Source organism: Triticum aestivum, chromosome 7B (genome assembly GCF_018294505.1).
Source record: "Triticum aestivum cultivar Chinese Spring chromosome 7B, IWGSC CS RefSeq v2.1, whole genome shotgun sequence".
Lineage (NCBI taxonomy): Eukaryota > Viridiplantae > Streptophyta > Magnoliopsida > Poales > Poaceae > Triticum > Triticum aestivum.
The window spans coordinates 114,242,466-114,262,638 of NC_057813.1; the positions used below are offsets into that span (position 1 = coordinate 114,242,466).

The window sequence follows — 20,173 nt, forward strand, 5'->3', positions numbered from 1 at the left end:
AGACTCCTTCATTTGCTGCTTCCGAAGCAGCTATGTACTCCGCTTCACATGTAGATCCCGCCACGACGCTTTGTTTAGAACTGCACCAACTTACAGCTCCACCGTTTAATAAAAACACGTATCCGGTTTGCGATTTAGAATCGTCCGGATCAGTGTCAAAGCTTGCATCGACGTAACCATTTACGACTAGCTCTTTGTCACCTCCATATACGAGAAACATATCCTTAGTCCTTTTCAGGTATTTCAGGATGTTCTTGACCGCTGTCCAGTGATCCACTCCTGGATTACTTTGGTACCTCCCTGCCAAACTTATTGCTAAGCATACGTCAGGTCTGGTACACAGCATTGCATACATGATAGAGCCTATGGCTGAAGCATAGGGAATATCTTTCATTTTCTCTCTATCTTCTGCTGTGGTCGGGCATTGAGTTTGACTCAACTTCACACCTTGAAGCACGGGCAAGAACCCTTTCTTTGCCTGATCCATTTTGAACTTTTTCAAAATTTTATCAAGGTATGTGCTTTGTGAAAGTCCTATTAAGCGTCTTGATCTATCTCTATAGATCTTGATGCCCAATATGTAAGCAGCTTCACCTAGATCTTTCATTGAAAAACTTTTATTCAAGTATCCCTTTATGCTATCCAGAAATTCTATATCATTTCCAATTAATAATATGTCATCTACATATAATATCAGAAATGCTACAGAGCTCCCACTCACTTTCTTGTAAATACAGGCTTCTCCAAAAGTCTGTATAAAACCATATGCTTTGATCACACTATCAAAGCGTTTATTCCAACTCCGAGATGCTTGCACCAGTCCATAAATGGATCGCTGGAGCTTGCACACTTTGTTAGCACCTTTTGGATCAACAAAACCTTCTGGCTGCATCATATACAACTCTTCTTCCAGAAATCCATTCAAGAATGCAGTTTTGACATCCATTTGCCAGATTTCATAATCATGAAATGCAGCAATAGCTAACATGATTCGGACAGACTTAAGCATCGCTACGGGTGAGAAAGTCTCATCGTAGTCAACCCCTTGAACTTGTCGAAAACCTTTCGCAACAAGTCGAGCTTTATAGACAGTTACATTACCATCAGCGTCAGTCTTCTTCTTAAAGATCCATTTATTCTCAATGGCTTGCCGATCATCGGGCAAGTCAACCAAAGTCCATACTTTGTTCTCATACATGGATCCCATCTCAGATTTCATGGCCTCTAGCCATTTTGCGGAATCTGGGCTCATCATCGCTTCCTCATAGTTCGTAGGTTCATCATGGTCAAGTAACATGACTTCCAGAATAGGATTACCGTACCACTCTGGTGCGGATCTTACTCTGGTAGACCTACGAGGTTCAGTAGAAACTTGATCTGAAGTTTCATGATCAATATCATTAGCTTCCTCACTAATTGGTGTAGTTGTCACAGGAACCGGTTCTTGTGATGAACTACTTTCCAACAAGGGAGTAGATACAGTTATCTCATCAAGTTCTACTTTCCTCCCACTCACTTCTTTCGAGAGAAACTCCTTCTCTAGAAAGGATCCGATTTTAGCAACAAAAATCTTGCCCTCAGATCTGTGATAGAAGGTGTACCCAATGATCTCTTTTGGGTATCCTATGAAGACACATTTCTCCGATTTAGGTTCTAGCTTATCTGGTTGAAGTTTCTTCACATAAGCATCGCAGCCCCAAACTTTGAGAAACGACAACTTTGGTTTCTTGCCAAACCACAGTTCATAAGGCGTCGTCTCAACGGATTTTGATGGTGCCCTATTTAACGTGAATGCGGCCTTCTCTAAAGCATAACCCCAAAACGATAGCGGTAAATCAGTAAGAGACATCATAGATCGCACCATATCTAGTAAAGTACGATTACGACGTTCGGACAGACCATTTCGTTGTGGTGTTCCGGGTGGCGTGAGTTGCGAAATTATTCCGCATTGTTTCAAATGTAAACCAAACTCGTAACTCAAATATTCTCCTCCACGATCAGATCGTAGAAACTTTATTTTCTTGTTACGATGATTTTCCACTTCACTCTGAAATTCTTTGAACTTTTCAAATGTTTCAGACTTGTGTTTCATCAAGTAGATATACCCATATCTGCTCAAGTCATCTGTGAAGGTGAGAAAATAACGATACCCGCCGCGAGCCTCAACATTCATTGGACCACAAACATCAGTATGTATGATTTCCAACAAATCAGTTGCTCGCTCCATAGTTCCGGAGAACGGCGTTTTAGTCATCTTGCCCATAAGGCACGGTTCGCAAGTACCAAGTGATTCATAATCAAGTGATTCCAAAAGCCCATCAGTATGGAGTTTCTTCATGCGCTTTACACCGATATGACCTAAACGGCAGTGCCATAAATAAGTTGCACTATCATTATCAACTCTGCATCTTTTGGTTTCAACACTATGAATATGTGTATCACTACTATCGAGATTCAATAAAAATAGACCACTCTTCAAGGGTGCATGACCATAAAAGATATTACTCATATAAATAGAACAACCATTATTCTCTGATTTAAATGAATAACCGTCTCGCATCAAACAAGATCCAGATATAATGTTCATGCTTAACGCTGGCACCAAATAACAATTATTTAGGTCTAAAACTAATCCCGATGGTAGATGTAGAGGTAGCGTGCCGACCGCGATCACATCGACTTTGGAACCATTTCCCACGCGCATCGTCACCTCGTCCTTAGCCAATCTTCGCTTAATCCGTAGTCCCTGTTTCGAGTTGCAAATATTAGCAACAGAACCAGTATCAAATACCCAGGTACTACTGCGAGCATTAGTAAGGTACACATCAATAACATGTATATCACATATACCTTTGTTCACTTTGCCATCCTTCTTATCCGCCAAATACTTGGGGCAGTTCCGCTTCCAGTGTCCAGTCTGCTTGCAGTAGAAGCACTCAGTTTCAGGCTTTGGTCCAGACTTGGGTTTCTTCTCTTGAGCAGCAACTTGTTTGCTGTTCTTCTTGAAGTTCCCCTTCTTCTTCCCTTTGCCCTTTTTCTTGAAACTGGTGGTCTTGTTAACCATCAACACTTGATGCTCCTTCTTGATTTCTACCTCCGCGGCTTTTAGCATTGCGAAGAGCTCGGGAATAGTCTTGTCCATCCCTTGCATATTATAGTTCATCACGAAGCTCTTGTAGCTTGGTGGCAGTGATTGGAGAATTCTGTCAATGACACTATCATCAGGAAGATTAACTCCCAGTTGAATCAAGTGATTATTATACCCAGACATTTTGAGTATGTGTTCACTGACAGAACTATTCTCCTCCATCTTGCAGCTATAGAACTTATTGGAGACTTCATATCTCTCAATCCGGGCATTTGCTTGAAATATTAACTTCAACTCCTGGAACATCTCATATGCCCCATGACGTTCAAAACGTCGTTGAAGACCCGGTTCTAAGCCGTAAAGCATGGCACACTGAACTATCGAGTAGTCATCAGCTTTGCTCTGCCAGACGTTCTTAACATCGTCAGTTGCATCAGCAGCAGGCCTGGCACCCAGCGGTGCTTCCAGGACGTAATTCTTCTGTGCAGCAATGAGGATAATCCTCAGGTTACGGACCCAGTCCGTGTAATTGCTACCATCATCTTTCAACTTTGCTTTCTCAAGGAACGCATTAAAATTCAACGGAACAACAGCACGAGCCATCTATCTACAACAAACATAGACAAGCAAAATACTATCAGGTACTAAGTTCATGATAAATTTAAGTTCAATTAATCATATTACTTAAGAACTCCCACTTAGACAGACATCTCTCTAGTCATCTAAGTGATCACGTGATCCAAATCAACTAAACCATGTCCGATCATCACGTGAGATGGAGTAGTTTCAATGGTGAACATCATTATGTTGATCATATCTACTATATGATTCACGCTCGACCTTTCGGTCTCCGTGTTCCGAGGCCATATCTGTATATGCTAGGCTCGTCAAGTTTAACCCGAGTATTCCGCGTGTGCAACTGTTTTGCACCCGTTGTATTTGAACGTAGAGCCTATCACACCCGATCATCACGTGGTGTCTCAGCACGAAGAACTTTCGCAACGGTGCATACTCAGGGAGAACACTTCTTGATAATTAGTGAGAGATCATCTTAAAATGCTACCGTCAATCAAAGCAAGATAAGATGCATAAAGGATAAACATCACATGCAATCAATATAAGTGATATGATATGGCCATCATCATCTTGTGCTTGTGATCTCCATCTTCGAAGCACCGTCGTGATCACCATCGTCACCGGCGCGACACCTTGATCTCCATCGTAGCATCGTTGTCGTTACGCCATCTATTGCTTCTACGACTATCGCTACCGCTTAGTGATAAAGTAAAGCAATTACAGGGCGTTTGCATTTCATACAATAAAGCGACAACCATATGGCTCCTGCCAGTTGCCGATAACTTCGGTTACAAAACATGATCATCTCATACAATAAAATATAGCATCACGTCTTGACCATATCACATCACAACATGCCCTGCAAAAACAAGTTAGACGTCCTCTACTTTGTTGTTGCAAATTTTACGTGGCTGCTACGGGCTTAGCAAGAACCGTTCTTACCTACGCATCAAAACCACAACGATAGTTCGTCAAGTTAGTGTTGTTTTAACCTTCGCAAGGACCGGGCGTAGCCACACTCGATTCAGCTAAAGTGAGAGAGACAGACACCCGCCAGCCACCTTTAAGCACAAGTGCTCGTAACGGTGAAACCAGTCTCGCGTAAGCGTACGCGTAATGTCGGTCCGGGCCGCTTCATCTCACAATACCGCCGAACCAAAGTATGACATGCTGGTAAGCAGTATGACTTGTATCGCCCACAACTCACTTGTGTTCTACTCGTGCATATAACATCAACGCATAAAACCTAGGCTCGGATGCCACTGTTGGGGAACGTAGTAATTTCAAAAAATTTCCTACGTACACGCAAGATCATGGTGATGGCATAGCAACGAGAGGGGAGAGTGTTGTCCACGTACCCTCGTAGACCGTAAGCGGAAGCGTTATGACAACGCGGTTGATGTAGTCGTACGTCTTCACGATCCGACCGATCCAAGTACCGAACGTACGGCACCTCCGAGTTCAGCACACGTTCAGCTCGATGACGATCCCCGGACTCCGATCCAGCAAAGTGTCGGGGATGAGTTCCGTCAGCACGACGGCGTGGTGACGATGATGATGCTCTACCGGCGCAGGGCTTCGCCTAAACTCCGCGACGATATGACCGAGGTGGAATATGGTGGAGGGGGGCACCGCACACGGCTAAGGAACGATCCGTAGATCAACTTGTGTGTTCTAGGGTGCCCCCCTGCCCCTGTATATAAAGGAGCAAGGGGGGAGGCCGGCCGGCCCTTGTGGGCGCGCCAAGGAGGAGGAGTCCTCCTCCTAGTAGGAGTAGGACTCCCCCTTTCCTACTCCTACTAGGAGGGGAAGGAAGGGGGAGAGGGGGAAGGAAAGAGGGGGGCGCCGCCCCCCCTCCTAGTCCAATTCGGACCAGAGGGAGAGGGGGCGCGCGGCCCACCCTGGCCGCCCCTCTCTCTTTCCACCAAGGCCCATGTGGCCCATTATCTCTCCCCGGGGGGTTCCGGTAACCCTCCGGCACTCCGGTTTTCTCCGAAAACGTCCGGAACACTTCCGGTGTCCGAATATAGTCGTCCAATATATCAATCTTTATGTCTCGACCATTTCGAGACTCCTCGTCATGTCCGTGATCACATCCGGGACTCCGAACAAACTTCGGTACATCAAAACTTATAAACTCATAATAAAACTGTCATCGTAACGTTAAGCGTGCGGACCCTACGGGTTCGAGAACTATGTAGACATGACCTAGAACTATTCTCGGTCAATAACCAATAGCGGAACCTGGATGCCCATATTGGTTCCTACATATTCTACGAAGATCTTTATCGGTCAAACCGCATAACAACATACGTTGTTCCCTTTGTCATCGGTATGTTACTTGCCCGAGATTTGATCGTCGGTATCCAATACCTAGTTCAATCTCGTTACCGGCAAGTCTCTTTACTCGTTACGTAATGCATCATCCCGTAACCAACTCATTGGTCACATTGCTTGCAAGGCTTATAGTGATGTGCATTACCGAGAGGGCCCAGAGATACCTCTCCGACAATCGGAGTGACAAAACCTAATCTCGAAATACGCCAACTCAACATGTACCTTCGGAGACACCTGTAGTACTCCTTTATAATCACCCAGTTACGTTGTGACGTTTGGTAGTACCCAAAGTGTTCCTCCGGTAAATGGGAGTTGCATAATCTCATAGTTACAGGAACATGTATAAGTCATGAAGAAAGCAATAACAATATACTAAACAATCAAGTGCTAGGCTAACGGAATGGGTCATGTCAATCACATCATTCTCCTAATGATGTGATCCTGTTAATCAAATGACAACACATGTCTATGGTTTAGGAAACATAACCATCTTTGATTAATGAGCTAGTCAAGTAGAGGCATACTAGTGACTATATGTTTGTCTATGTATTCACACATGTATCATGTTTCCGGTTAATACAATTCTAGCATGAATAATAAACATTTATCATGATATGAGGAAATAAATAATAACTTTATTATTGCCTCTAGGGCATATTTCCTTCAGTAAAATCGTTCCAATTTCATATTAGCACTTTATATACTATATTCCAACTTCACCATGGTTCATACCCCCCGATACTACCCATGGATTCATCAAAATAAGCGAACAACACATAGAAAACAGAATCTGTCAAAAACAGGACAGTCTGCAGTAATCTAGAAATTTAGTAAACTCCTGTAACTCCAAAAAATTCAAAAAAATATGAAAATTTAAACAATTTGTACAAAAGTAATGTGCAAAAAGTTTCAGACCCATTTTACTTTCCAGTAAGAAATGTAAATTCACGCGCTACAACCAAAGTTTCTGTTTTGTACTACACATAGTAAACAAGCATTCTAATCATCCTAAAACCAAAGTTTGGCACATTATTTTTATAATACAATGGGTATATACAAGGGGATAATTATTTACAGAGAAACTTCCATGAAAGTTTCTACATTGTTTCCATGAGCATGAACACAAGTGCTCAAGGTCGACCCTCACTTCTTCAATCCATAACTTTCCAATCACTTCTCTTTTGAAAAACTTTTTAGGCATATGAGGCAAGTGCATCTTTTTGTATTTTCATTTTTTGATTTTTTTTGTATGTTTCACCCATAATTAAGCAAAACTAAAAGGAAAAACAAAAACTACTTAGTGAAGAAAGCAAACAAGCACACACGATAATATCAACCCCACGCTATTGCTCCCCGGCAACGGCGCCAGAAAAGAGCTTGATAATCCCCAAGTGCAGGGAATCATCGTAGCAATTTCCAAAGGTGGAAGTGATAAGCATGGAGTGTCGAAACCATAAGGAGCTAAAGGTAAGATCAATATTCTCTCAAGTCCTATCTGCCACTGATATGACTCTATGTACAACGAATGTTTGCTTCCAACTAGAAACGAGAAATAAAACTATATTGTGGGTATGAAGAGGATAACTTTGTATGATATCTTAGAGCTAAAATATAAAAGTAGTTGTTGTTATAATAGAGTTAGAATATATTACTTAAGTATTATAAATAGCGAGTTTGGAATAATGATGGGTTGGTGTGCGGAATTGTCCTGGCAATTGTTAACAATACCGGTAATCACTATTGCAATTTCATATGAGGGAGAGGCATAAGCTAACATATTTTCTCTTCTTGGATCATATGCACTTATGATTGGAACTCTAGCAAGCATCCGCAACTACTAAAGATCATTAAGGTAAAACCCAACCATAGCATTAACATATCAAGTCCCCTTTATCCCATACGCAACAACCCCCTTACTCGGGTTTATGTTTCTGTCACTCAAGCAACCCACTATAAGCGAATCATGAACGTATTGCAACACCCTACAACGGGAATCCCTCATGCTTGCACGACACGGAGGGCACAATAGGACAACACCAAAATAAAACATACAACTCATACCAATCTAGATCATCAATCAACCCAAAGACAAAGGATATCTACTCAAAACATCATAGGATGGCAACACATCATTGGATCATAATATGTGGCATAAAGCACCATGTTCAATTAGGGATTACAGCAGGGTGCGGGAGAGTGGACCGCGTAAAAGAGATGAGGATGGTGACGATCACCGCGGTGATGATTCCCCTCCCGATGGCACTCTAGCATCACCGAGAGAGAGGAGGAGAGGTTATCCCCTTGCGCTTCCTCCTCCATGGCCTCCCCCCTGGTTGGGGAGATGTTCCCCCTCTGGTCCTTGGCCTTCATGGCGATGATGGCCCCTCCAAGATCCTTCTCCATGGCCTCCGGTGATGATAGCCCCCTCCGGCAGGGTGCCAGAGAGGGCCTAGATTGATTTCTCATGGCTACAGAGGCTTGCGACAGTGGAACTTCCGATCTAGGTTATTTTCTGGAGGTTTGGGCATTTATAGGAGAGGTTGACGTCGAGAACAAGTCAGGGCGCCCCACCGAGAGTCCACGAGGCAGGGGCGCGCCCTCCACCCTCGTGGGGCCCACGGGACTCCCCTCCAGTAACTCTTTGTTCTAGTATTTTTTATATTTTCCAGAAAAATTCTCTATTGATTTTCAGCGCATTCCGAGAACTTTTATTTCAGCACAAAAACAACACCGCGGTAGTTCTTCTGAAAACAACGCCAGTCCGGGTTAGTTCTAATCAAATCATACCAAAATCATATAAAACTATTGTAAACATGGCATAAATACTTCATAAATTATAAATACGGTGGAGACGTATCTGGGTGGCGGCTATTACAAGAACCGGACACTTTGATTGCGCGAGTATTGAAGGCTCGCTACTTCCCACACTGCTCGATGTTAGAGGCATGTAGCAGAAGAGATATGTCATATACTTGGAGAAGTATCTTGAAAGGTATTGTTTTACTTAAGCAATGTATAGTGTGGAGGATTGGTACAGGGGACAATGTGCGCATTTGGGATGACCCATGGCTGCCTCGAGGGATCACTAGGAGGCCCCGTACGAACCGCACGGGGGTGCTGCTTGACAGAGTCTCTGAGTTGATGAACCCAGTTACTGAGAATTGGGATGAGGAACTAGTCTTAGACTTGTTCTGTCCTGAAGATGCGAGAGATATCCTTGCGATCCCAGTCCGAAGTGGGATGGAGGACCAGCCAGCTTGGCATTTTGATCCGAGGGGGATCTTCTCGGTAAAGTCAGCATACCACTTAGGGACCAGCTTGAGAGATGCAGCCCTCAACAGGGATGCAAGCTCGTCGACAGCGGCCATGCCGAAGGACGTGTAGAAATGGACTAAAATCTAGAGGCTGGAGCTCCCACCCAAAGTACGGATGTTTTTGTGGCATTTTGCACATAACTCTCTGCCGACGCGTATGAACATCAAGAGGAAACATGTCGAGTTGGATACCTGTTGTCCGGTATGCATGAGAATGGACGAGGATGGTGGTCATCTGTTTTTGAAGTGCAAACAGGTCAAAGCACCTCTGGAGAGAGTTACAACTCGAGGATGTGCACACTTCTCTGCTAGAGTGTGCGAACCCCAGGATGATCTTTGAACGTGTGTGGTCCTTGGCACCATCACGACGCGATCTTGTGCTCATGCTGCTCTGGGAATGGTGGAACACCAGGAAGAAAGCAAATCAAGGGGAGAAGGTAAAGGCATGTGAGGCGATTGCTTACAATGTTCGAAGGCTGTGTGATGATTTCAGGGGGGGGGGGGCGGGTACAACGGAGGCATCCGGTGGGCAGCCTACGGTTGCAGCATGGACTAGACCGACTGAAGGACAGGTTAAAGTTAACTTTGATGCGGCATTTTATGCTGAACAGGGAAGTGGAGCCTGGGGATGCGTTTCTAGATCGAGTCAAGGGGAGTTCATTGGAGCATGTGTGGGCAAACTTGAACATCTTGCTTCGCCACTCCATGCTGAAGCAATGGCGTGTGTGCAAGCCATTGAAGCTGCGGCGGAGATGGGTATTCACCAGGTGGTCTTCGAATCGGATTCCTTGCAGCTGGTAAACGCCATCAACTCTGGCGACCATGACCTATCATTGATTGGAGTTCTGCTGCGTGATGTGCGTAACCTTTGTTATGCATCTCTTGATGCTTTTGAATTTAAGCACTGTAAGCGGCTATGTAATAAGGTTGCTCATACCCTAACTGATTGGGGATTTCGAGCAAATGTGTCGTGTACTTGGTGGAAGGACCAAGCCCCAAGTTGCGTGTATGATCTGGTAGCCAGCGAGTCTGCTGAGCTTGGTTAAAGTAATGGAATGCATGTTCCAGTTTAAAGAAAAAAACGGGTACGTTAGGACGTGCCCTTTGTATTTTTTTTTTGAGGGAACTTTGTATTTTCTTTTGAGGGGGCCCTTTGTGCTAGGCTGCTAAAAAGCCCGGCCCGTGAGATGGGCTCTAGCGGACGCGGCAAGTTGGTCCAGGAGCGGCCGGCGACCCACATCGTGGTTCCCTTCTGCCACCTCAAGGCTCCATCCTCCAGCGCCGCCACACCAGGCGCTCGCTTTACCATCCTCCCCCAAGCCCCGGCGCGGCACCCTGTCGGTAGGCTGGTGCTCGTGCGCCGGTCGCGGCTCCTGAGGGCCTCCGACGAGGCGGAGCGGGCGAGAGAGCGCGATGGCGTCGCTGGGGCGGCTCAAGTCCGCCATCTTCGACAGGGAGGAGAGGAAGATGTAAGGATCTCTGGCGCGGCAACCGCCCCATCTCGTCGCGTCCCTCTCTTTACCTTCTCCGATTTATTACTCGTCGATTTGGTGCCTTCTATTATTTGATTTTTTTTTTCTGCTGGAATCGGCTATAAAAACCCTAGCTTTTTTTTATTCTAAATTCCGTGCTGTTAAGGCTGTTAACGAGAAATGCTCACATGGTTTAGTACTTTTAATTATTTGATGATACAATCCTCACATGGTTTAGTACTTTTAATTCTCGAGGATACACAACTAATCTCCCTGCAGAAGTAATGCTGTGTTTTACAATGTTCTGCACGGTTTGCTACTTCTTTTTATCCTGGTGATATGCAAAATAATTGTGTCCGTGAACTTTAATTTACTTCTTGGCCCATAATTGCCTTGTACTCCCTCTGTTCCTAAATATAAGACCTTTTAGAGATTCCACTATGGAGTACATACGGATGTATGTAGTCATATTCTAGAGTGTAGATTCATTCATTTTGCTCCGTATGTAGTACATACGGATGTATGTAGTCATATTCTAGAGTGTAGATTCATTCATTTTGCTCTGTATGTAGTCTATATAGTGAAAAGGTCTTATATTATGTAACGGAGGTAGTACAAGTTAGAGTAGCCTAGTGTGCTAATCGAAGGCAATGGTTTTTGGCCGTTGAGTCTATCTTTTCGTTAGTTTGCTTGTGGTTCATAGGCTGCTCTGGATGTTGGATTGATGGATGCAGGCAGTACCAGTCGCACATCCAGGGGCTCAATGCATACGATCGCCATAAGAAGTTCATGAAGGATTACGGTATGATCTGTTGCTGCTGCTGTTTCCTGCAAAAGCATGCTGTTATTATCTTTGCCCCATTTTTTCTGATTGACTCTGGATTTATGTTGGTTATGGTTGACAAAAAAGGGTTTTGAATAAGATAGCATGGTAACGAAATCACGGGTTACGTAAACCAAATTATACTTGGTGGTGGGGGTTCAAAGAACAGGCAAGATTTGTAAATTGCAAGTCCACTAAAAACTTGCATTTCCGATGTAACTACACATACAAAATTGACCCTGCAAACTTCTTGTGCTTGTGTTATTACTAATTAGTTCAAGTGCTGACCTATGTATGGAATTCAGCATCCAACACACCACAACTACTATATATGCTTCTGGCTTTGTAATTGATCACAACCATTCATTGTGCTGGTGATCCTGCTTTAGAGTAGCTTTAAGTCTAATATATTTGTACCTTGTCTCAATGGTGAAACGGAAACTGGGGCACTGGCATATAACGAGTCATTTATTTGCTTAGTCTTGGTTTCCAAAAGGAACTGGATGTTGAACAGTCCCCTCTACTTAAGGAACAATTGGGGGCTACCTTCATCCATACATGGATTTTGTATTTCTATGTGTAACTTGTCACCTAGCTTAATACAGACAACATTCTAACATGGATTTTTAATATGGGATTTATATCTTTTGCCCAATGTCAACCATAGACAGGTCACATAACGACTCCCCCTTTTTGCTGATTGCTTCTGGAATTGTGTTGGTTCAGGTATTTATTTGTGGTTGAGCAAAATGGTTTGGGAATAAAATGGCATGGTAATGAATCATGAGTTAGGCAAGCCAAATTATAATTGTTAGCAATAATAGTGTTCAAAACAGTGGACACGTGTAAGTTGTAACTTTCAAGTATGCAAAAAACAGTTGCAGTTCTGCTGTAACTCCACATACAAACATAGCCATCGATTCTCCAAAATTTGTCCCGCAGCCTTCCTGTGCTCCTGTTATTTCTAGTTATCTCAAATGCTGAATTCTGTGTAGAAGTGAGCAACCATCACACTAGAATCTGGTTACCTGTGTAGGCTTCTGCCATTGTAGTTGATTACATTCATTCAGTATGCTGGTGAGCCTGCTTTAGTAGTACCTTTAATTGTGATATATTGTTACCTTGTCCCGATGTAAAGTGTGGATAGATGATTGAGTTGCCCTTTCATAGTGAAATGGAAACTGGGGCAATTGGCATATAATGAGCTATTTATTTGCTCAGCCTTGGTTTCCCAAAGAAACTGAATGATGAACAGTCCCCTCTACTTAAGGAATAATTGGGGGCTACCTTCATCCATACATGGATCGTGTATTTCTACTATAACTTGTTACCTAGCTTAATATAGATAACATTGTAATATGCATTTTTAACATAGGATTATGTCCTGGTCTCCAATATATTGATAACCAGTCCTGTGCAATGGTGCATTTTTTTTTGCCAAATGTCAACACATAGATAGATCATCGCTTCATTGCCAAACTTTTTTTTAATGCATCCCAATCTCACAAAATAGCGGAATGAAAGAATAGACCCCTTCGTTGTAGAAAGAATTGGAGATCAGACACTCAACCTTACAGTTCTTTTAACCTTAGCGTACATGATATCCATCATTCATTTTCTGTGTGCCACTGATATATGTCTTTACCTTTCAACAGTTCAGTTTTATGGCCATCAGAAAAATGTGGATAACAGTCTGCCCATCAAAACTGATAAAGATACATTGAGAGAAGGATACAGGTCTGAACCACATCCTATTAACATATGCCTGTGGTTTTAGGAAACTCATAATTTCATAAATGCCTCACTTTTCTTCTTCTATCATTTGAAAGGTTCATTCTTTCAGAGGAAGATGACATGGATTCAACTTGGGAGAAGAGGCTGGTCAAACGTTACTATGACAAGCTTTTTAAAGAGTATCCATTTTTAGTATATTTTATATTGCATTGTTCTTTCTACGAGGACATGTCAGTACATGGCATATTTTTCAGATAATTTTGTGAAATAACAAGTTCATGTATGCTGATGCTAATGTCATTACATATAGTTGTTTAATAGTTTGGTAATGTAAATAGGCATAAGGCATGTGAATGTATCTTAAACCTGTAAAGGGCATATATCTCTTGCTGTCCTCTGTATTGGTTTGATCTTCTGCATGAAGACTTAAGTGCTTCATGGTTTCACCTCAATGCCTCATGAACTTGTGCTTTCTCTCAGCCAGTATTGATCATTGCTTGTATAAATGGGAGCTGTATTTGATATATGTGCTGTTATTTGTAATTTTGTAAGATTTAACTATAATGTACTTAGGGTCCTTAACTTGAGGCAGGTATTGCATTGCTGACATGACCCAGTATAAAAAATGCAAGGTATGGTGTCAATGAATACTGTTTCTTGATGTAAACATGTAGTTTCTCCTTTAGTCTTGAATCATATACAAAAGGAAGAATGCATGGCATGACTTTTTGAGGGACATCTAAAGGCAACAATAGGTGTCCTTCCAATTGTGATACTCTTGTGACCTTGATGAATTCATATTTCATAAAATTAATGCACATCGGGAATAACTAGAAAATTGTTTTTTTGGTTGTGAATCTGCATCAATGTGCATATTGCAAGAACCATTTTGCCAACCTGCCCATTTTTCATATTATGTTCTGGCAGGCATGCACCCTTGTAACACAGAAGCGAACAACTATTAACGATATGGCAGTTGTGCATTTTCAGTGGCAGGATGATGAATGGATGCCCAACCAGTTTTTTTTCCTTCTAAAATCATCTGTAGTTTTGGATATGAATCCCATCTTACAAGGGTATATTCTCCTGCAGATTGGATTGAGATGGAGAACAGAAAAGGAAGTGATATCTGGCAAAGGTATTCTTAAGCAATCCTGTCTATTAATTTCCATCTAAAATCATTTTTCTGAAAAGTATGACTGAACTTAAATTGTATCAGTTTTCTGTTGCTAGTAACAGGCCATTCAGATGGAAGTCTAGAACTTAAAAGGGTATTTAAAGAAATTGTAATTAAACGTTACTGAGCTTAAAGCTTTATTTCTTTATACTATTAGGCATACTTTTCTTTTATTTAGCTGTATGTCTGAGTGCAGTTTGGGTGCTTGCACCAAATTACCACCAAACTCAAAAACAAATCATAACTGATTCTCTAGATTTTGGAAGCCATCATTGTAGTTCTCTTTTCTAATTATACTAAGGTGTTAGACAATGCAGAATTTGTTTTTTTTTTCCTGAAAATTGTCTATTCGCTTAAACAGGATCAGACATTTCTTGTTCAGAATCAATACAAAATCTTTAGCAATGGTCAGAATATGCTCTTTTGCAGGGCAATTTATCTGTGGCAGTAGGCATTGTGATGAAAAACATGGGCTAGGTAGTTATGAGGTATGTTCTTGACTAAAATCCTATTGCTCATGCCAAAATGTGTAAAACAGAAAACACATTTTATAAAGAACTGTTTCAGCTGTATTTGTAGTACTTACATTTTTCTCTTCATCATTTTCAGGTGAATTTTTCTTATGTTGAGGCAGGGGAGCAGAAACAAGCACTAGTGAAGCTGGTAGCTTGCAAGAGGTTAGTGAATCCACTGTTCCATAATAGGATTTGTTTGAACCAGATTTGGCACTGCTCTTTCTTACCATGATAGTTATATTTCTTTAACTTTCCCTTGGATCACTGAATCTTGCTTTGTCTTTTGTGCTTTCATTTTGTTCAAGCAAGTGCCCAATTTATTATTTAGCCTGATTGTAGTACATTATGAAAGATGTGCAGAAAAGCTTGCTTATAAGAGGCTGAAGGAGAAAGAGAAAGAGAAGGAGGAGGATCCCTACGGTGAAAAGGAAATTAAGTTGAAAGACAGGGACAAGAGAAAGAGGTATCTTAAGTTCTTGTTCTTGTCCAACCCCATTATTTTTCTTACACTACATTCTTTGACTCTGTTCAAACTGCAGAGAACATGAAGAAAGTGATGACACCTCTGAGGATGAGGCCAAGAAAGATCGAAGAAAGAAAAAAGGTATAGCTGATTGGATACGCCTTTTATATTGGTCATGTACTTTGTTGGGTTGGGGGGCAGGGGTCTAATGCTTAGTTAATGGCTTGCTTGGCTACTGTACTCCTCAGGCGGCCAAATCTCAAACAGGGTTTTTATAGCATCCCTGTGGCCTATTGGCACCATCCTTTTTCCTGAAATCCGAACAACACTTCCAAGATATTTGGCACCTAAATGTTGAGTTCACTTGACTCAGGTTAGCTACTTAGCTGTGTGTGTGGTTTCCACCTGGAAATGGGCCGAGGTCACGGCTGATCTCAGACCTTGCAAATAAGGCCTATTTGGAACACAGATCTTGTGTTTATTCATGTACGCAAATGTCATGGCTCTGCGCTCAGTAGAACATATGCCTGCATTGGGCTCACCAGAACCTGCGACAGCCTTGGGCCTTGTCGATTATTCTGTGCTCATGCATGCATCTTGCTTTCGCTTGTTGGGGATTTAGGGATGCCATAGATTCCAGTGGCATGAAACTTACTCTTGCAAAAATGCTGCAGATCGGAAGGGAGCTTCTTCAAGGAGTTCAGGAAACAACGGTGAAGGTTTTGAAGAGTTCCTCAAAGGCATGTTCCCATGATCTGGTTATCTTAGTGGCCAGAAAAAGTTCTTCCATGCTCTTTCGGGGAAAAAAAGAGCACGGATCTTGTAACAAAGCCATTAGTAGCGGAGTAGCAAATCGTTGCAAATCCGACCCTTGATGTGCTTTGACTACAAGTCAATGTAGGCGCGCTATCTGTAATTATGTGTGCCCTTGTTTCATTTTCACATCGAGATGCCTGTTACTCTGTTAGTCAAAGAAAAGATGAATGTAACTACTCGTGGGTCTACTTTAGTGTTACACTGAAGGAGTGAAGGACAATTTCAGCAACATTGACTTCTGTATCTATATCAGTGTTCTGGCTGGAGAGGTTCGGTGATGAACTTCTGTATCTATAGCAGCTAGCCTGCCTAGTTTCAAACCCAAAAACAGTGATGAACTTGATATTGCATTTGCATTATACCTCGACAGTTGAAAAAAGGCAAATTGCAGCTTCCAGCTACTTATTTCTTATGAAGCAAAACACACACACACACACACACACACACACACACACACACAAAATGTTACAAGCCCAACTCTGTAGAAACAGATGGATGAAAACGTTGGAGATTGTCGCATATGAAGGGAAGAAGCTTCCATCTTGGGTCACAAGAACGGAACCATATCTCAAGATCAAGCTTATTGATTCGAGATGATGTGAAAGAGGATTGCCTCGACTGGGACCGCTGCCATGTCTGGAGATGGTTGAGATAAGTGGAACTGAAACTGTGTGGTGCATCTCGTTCATTGGACAAACTGACTCTCCTGTATGCATAACCTTAGTCCGGGAACAGGCGTAGTGGTCACGGATGTTTACACGTCTTGCAGAATTGGCAATCATCCAATGCCCAAAACTGAGAGCATTGCACATGTAACTCCCATCACTTGACAAATTGATACTCTGGATGAATAACAAGATGTTGTAGACCTCAAAGGAGCCAAGACCTTGCAGCACATATCGATTTGCTTGAGTGAAGAGCTATCAGTAGAAAAACATGATGTAAAATGGACGTATCAGATGTGTCAATGGTGGCCTCAACGGTGAGGTGCTCCTCCAAGATCTGGCGGTCGGCACGCATGGCAGCCATTGCGATCTCATACGCGCGTGCGGCCGCGATTAGCTTCTCTACTGCCAGATGCTTCTTGAGCTCCTGGCTATATTGTGTGCAAAATGGCTATGGGCGGCACTTATTTGGAGGATGCGCAGTGATTTAGGTGGAAGTTGTCGCGCCAACGATCGGGGCTTGTGGGATGAAGAAAGATGAGGAGGATGGGGGTTGGGTGTGGATTACCTAACTATATCGACGAGGCCGCGCAGCAGGAAGGAGCGTCGCCGGCGAGGAGGCGGCGCTGCAAGCCACCAGTGAAGTTTTGAACCAGGAAAGGAAGGAGAAAATAGTGGAAATATGGCTTTTGGTCGTGGGGAGGGGGCGGGAAGCTAGATATTTCCGCGGTTGCCAAATTTTTTTGCTCGGTGCAGCAAAAAACTGGCGCGCAAGTGTGGTTGACGCGCGGGCAGTGGACTGTAGCCGACGAAGCTTCCGGCGTAAGCCATACATGAGGGTGCCCCAAGATATTTTATACTGCATCGCACACGATTCTTATTAATAAACTGTTTGTGGTGTAGTTGAGTTTTTTTCATTCTGATTTGAAAGACAAAATGGGGTTACGGCAGTAAAGGACAGTGTTTGAATTGCTAGAACATTTATCTATAGTGAGCATGCAACTATATAAATGTCATATTAAAATTTGAAATTATTCAGGGTTCGATTGGCCTTTCTTATACATTAGTTGAGTTTTCTAGACATTTAATGTGCATAATTCAAATTTGAATTACAAGTACATGCTCTAGTGCATCAAAATGAGTTGAAAAATCATATATGTGTCCTTGTGTGAATATTTACGTCCCATGCAAGAAATGGTAATGAATTTCAAATATCTGGGCGTCGTGGCTTACCCGAAAATATTGAGAAACTTGGTTTTAAATATTTTGTCAATACAAAATTCGCTCAAAAATCATGAAATTTGGCATGATGTCATGATATGCCACCAACATGTTGTGATGAAAAATTGATCAATTTGGGACAAGTTTTGGTATAAGCTTCTTACAAACTGGAGCTTCTCTCAAGAAGCCTCATGGTTCCGAGAGGAAGTTGTCACCTCTATGTGCGAAGTGACATATGTTGCCTCTTCCTACCTTGATTTTTTTACAGAGGCAACATGCAACTATATGAGTGTCGTGTTAAAATTTGGAATTACTCAGGGGTTGTTTGGCCTTTTTATACATTAATTGAGTTTCTAGACATGTGCACAATTCAAATTTAAACTATATGCACATGCTCCAGTGCACCAAAATGGGTTAAAAAAATCATATGTGGGTCCTTGGGTAAATGTTTAGGTCCCATGCAAGAAATGAGAATGAATTTCAAATATTTGGGGGTCGTGGATCGGTCGAAAACATCGAGAAACTTGCTTTTAAAATTTCTATAAATCCAAAACTCACCCAAAAATCATGAAACTTGGCATGGTGTAATGACATGGCACCAACATGCTGTGGTAAAAAAATTGTGCGATTTGGGATGATCCAAAAGGAAAAGTTTCCGTTAAACTTTCTTATCGACCACCTATCGGCTTGAAGACATTTTAGATTAACTCGTACATAATGCAATATATTTCTATGTGATCATATTTCCCCATTCATGCTCTCATAGTTCAAGCCGATAGGTGCGTATCAAGCTGTATCCCAACACCATGACTTCGCTTTTATCAAAGTTGATCTTTAGCCCCGACATTTGCTGGAAGCAACGAAGGAGGAATTTAAGGTTAGAGATATCCCTGTCGGACCCCTCCACCATGATGATCATGTCATCGACATATTGGAGGAGGGAGATGTTGGGGAACATTGCAGGGAAAACAAAAAAATTCGACGCACACGCAAGATCTATCCATGGAGATGCATAGCTATGAAAGGGGGAGAGCCTCTACATACCCTTGTAGATTGCTAAGTGGAAGCATTTACCAATGCGGTTGAAATAGTCGTACAACTTCACGATCCATTCCGATCAAGCACCGAATGCACGACACCTCCGCATTCAGCACACATTCAGCTGGATGACGTCCTCGCCTTCTAGATCCAGCAAGAGGGGCGAAGTAGTAGATGGGTTTCGGCTGTTGGGTAACGTTGCATGGAAAACAAAAAAAATTCTATGCACACACAAGATCTATCAAGGATATGCATAACAATGAGAGGGGAGAGTGTGTCTACGTACCCTCATAGACCGTAAGCGGAAGCGTTTAGTAACACGGTTGATGTAGTCAAGCTTCTTCGCGATCCAACCGGTCGAGTATCAAACGTACGGAACCTCCGCGTTCAGCACACGTTCAGCTCGGTGACGTCCACACCTTCTTGATCCAGCAAGACATCGAGGTAGTGGCTGAGTTCCAGCAGCACGGTAGCATGGTGACAGTGATGGTGATGCTATCTGCACAGGGCTTCGCCTAAGTACTATGAAAATATGATCGATGGTGTAAACGGTGGAGGGGGGCGGCTCACACGGCTAAGAGATTGTCGTGGTTATGTGTGGCGCCCCTCTCCCACATATATATAGGTGGGTGGAGAGGGAAGAGGCCAAGGGGCGCCCCAAGTAGGCCGAATCCTACTTGGGGGCTTTCCCTAGCCGCGCCCCCTCCCTTCCATATTTGCCGGAGGACGGAAGGAAAGGGGGAGAGGGAAGGAAGGGGGAGGCCGAATCCCTCTTTCCTTTCTCCCACTTGGCCGGCTGCCATAGTGGGGTGCGCCAGCCCCTTGTGGGCTGGCGTGCTCCCCTCTAATGGCCCAATAGGCCCATCACCCTCCCGGGGGTGTCCGGAACCCCCTCCGGTATTCCGATGACTACCCGGTACACTCCGAAACACTT

At 43.0% G+C, this 20,173-nt stretch overlaps 1 protein-coding gene across 5 annotated transcripts; it reads left to right on the forward strand.

Moving 5' to 3' along the window:
- The first annotated feature begins 10,505 nt into the window (after positions 1 to 10,505).
- On the forward strand, positions 10,506 to 16,546 carry LOC123156613 (protein FRA10AC1). 5 transcript variants are annotated; one of them, XR_006478252.1, is made up of 11 exons: positions 10,506 to 10,784; positions 11,522 to 11,589; positions 13,266 to 13,347; positions 13,440 to 13,523; positions 13,937 to 13,976; positions 14,272 to 14,482; positions 14,951 to 15,009; positions 15,131 to 15,198; positions 15,397 to 15,499; positions 15,576 to 15,640; positions 16,174 to 16,546. XR_006478252.1 is itself a non-coding variant. In XM_044574760.1 (11 exons), exons 1-11 carry the CDS (start codon positions 10,729 to 10,731, stop codon positions 16,251 to 16,253), a joined length of 924 nt encoding a protein of 307 aa, XP_044430695.1. In that variant the 5' UTR covers positions 10,506 to 10,728; the 3' UTR covers positions 16,254 to 16,546. The 5 variants fall into 5 exon arrangements, 4 of the variants coding, with proteins under 4 accessions (XP_044430695.1, XP_044430697.1, XP_044430696.1 ...); XM_044574760.1 differs by having other exon boundaries at positions 15,389 to 15,499; XM_044574762.1 differs by having other exon boundaries at positions 14,437 to 14,482; positions 15,389 to 15,499.
- The last annotated feature ends 3,627 nt before the right edge of the window (positions 16,547 to 20,173 follow it).